Source organism: Leptonychotes weddellii, unplaced genomic scaffold (genome assembly GCF_054177405.1).
Source record: "Leptonychotes weddellii isolate Sample4059 unplaced genomic scaffold, ASM5417740v2 HiC_scaffold_5057, whole genome shotgun sequence".
NCBI classification, from domain to species: domain Eukaryota; kingdom Metazoa; phylum Chordata; class Mammalia; order Carnivora; family Phocidae; genus Leptonychotes; species Leptonychotes weddellii.
The window spans coordinates 2,281-3,443 of record NW_028018016.1 but is presented as its reverse complement, the minus strand read 5'-3'; the positions used below and the strand labels follow the sequence as shown (position 1 = coordinate 3,443).

General features: G+C 47.5%; 1 gene segment (V, D, J or C); it reads left to right on the top strand.

Annotated features, from left to right (window-relative positions):
* The first annotated feature begins 252 nt into the window (after positions 1-252).
* On the top strand, positions 253-961 carry LOC145719525 (immunoglobulin kappa variable 4-1-like). The segment is given in 2 exon segments: positions 253-317; positions 501-961. Coding segments are annotated over 2 exon segments (495 nt in total).
* Positions 962-1,163: the final 202 nt, after the last annotated feature.

The following is a 1,163-nucleotide window of genomic DNA, read 5'->3' as shown; positions in this document are numbered from 1 at the left end:
CATTTAGGGATTTTGCTACATATTGCTGAGAATCATAGTTTTAAGTTGATCTCTGGGCCTCTTGTAGCATACAACCACATTTCCTGGGGTCGTGATATTTTGTCTCTTTCTTTCAATTCTCTGCTTCACAACTCACCGAGCAGGCACTTTCATACGCTCTGATGCTTTGCATAGGCTCCTCGGGTCCTAGGCTGCTTGCTGAGAGCTCTATTAATAGGGTTTCCTGGGGATGGGGCCTGGGTGCATCAGACGGGTGACCAGCGGCAAGATGGTGTCACAGCCCCAACTCCTCCTCTTCTTGGCGCTCTGCATCTCAGGTGAGAGGCTGAGAGGAGAAAGATTATTATAAAATTGGCAATGACTTTACCATGCAGTATGAATAAAACATTTCATTAAAAGAGCCTGATTACTTATGAGAAATAAGAAAACCTACATTTTTAGATACATATCTTAGTATATTAGTGATGCCGTGTATGGCCACTGTCCATTTGTGATTGCAGGTGTGTCTGGGGACATCGTGATGACCCAGTCTCCAGGCAACCTGACTAAGGCTGTACGAGAAAGCGTTGCCATCAACTGCAAGTCCAGCCAGAGTCTTCTATACAGCTCCAACCAGAAGAACTACTTAGTTTGGTACCAGCAGAAACCAGGACAGGCTCCTAAGCTGCTCATGTACTGGGCATCCACCCGGGCATCTGGGGTTCCTGACCGATTCAGCGGCAGTGGGTCTGGGACAGACTTCACCCTCACCATCAGCAACCTCCAGGCTGAAGATGTGGGGTATTATTACTGCCAGCAGCATTATAGCTATCCTCCCACAGTGCTTCAGACTCGAACACAAACCTCCTCCCCAGGGCCACGGGTCAGGGAGGCGTCGCTGGACCAGCTGCTTCCTCCCCACTCAGCCCTGTTTCTCCCTAAGTTGTATGAGAAGCCTTCTGGCTGAATCATAGAAGAATGTATGAGTCTCAAGGGAAGATGGAGTAGATTAGCCTGTTCTATGTCTCTTGTGCAAGGAGGTCATTCTGTGAAGACTGTAATGACTTGCCATGGACCCTTGTCTACATCGTTCAAGATATTTTGTATCACCTGAATCTGAATTGTCGATACAGATGGATTTATATTACTGACCTGATCATGGCTTCAGCTGCATCTTGTGGAGA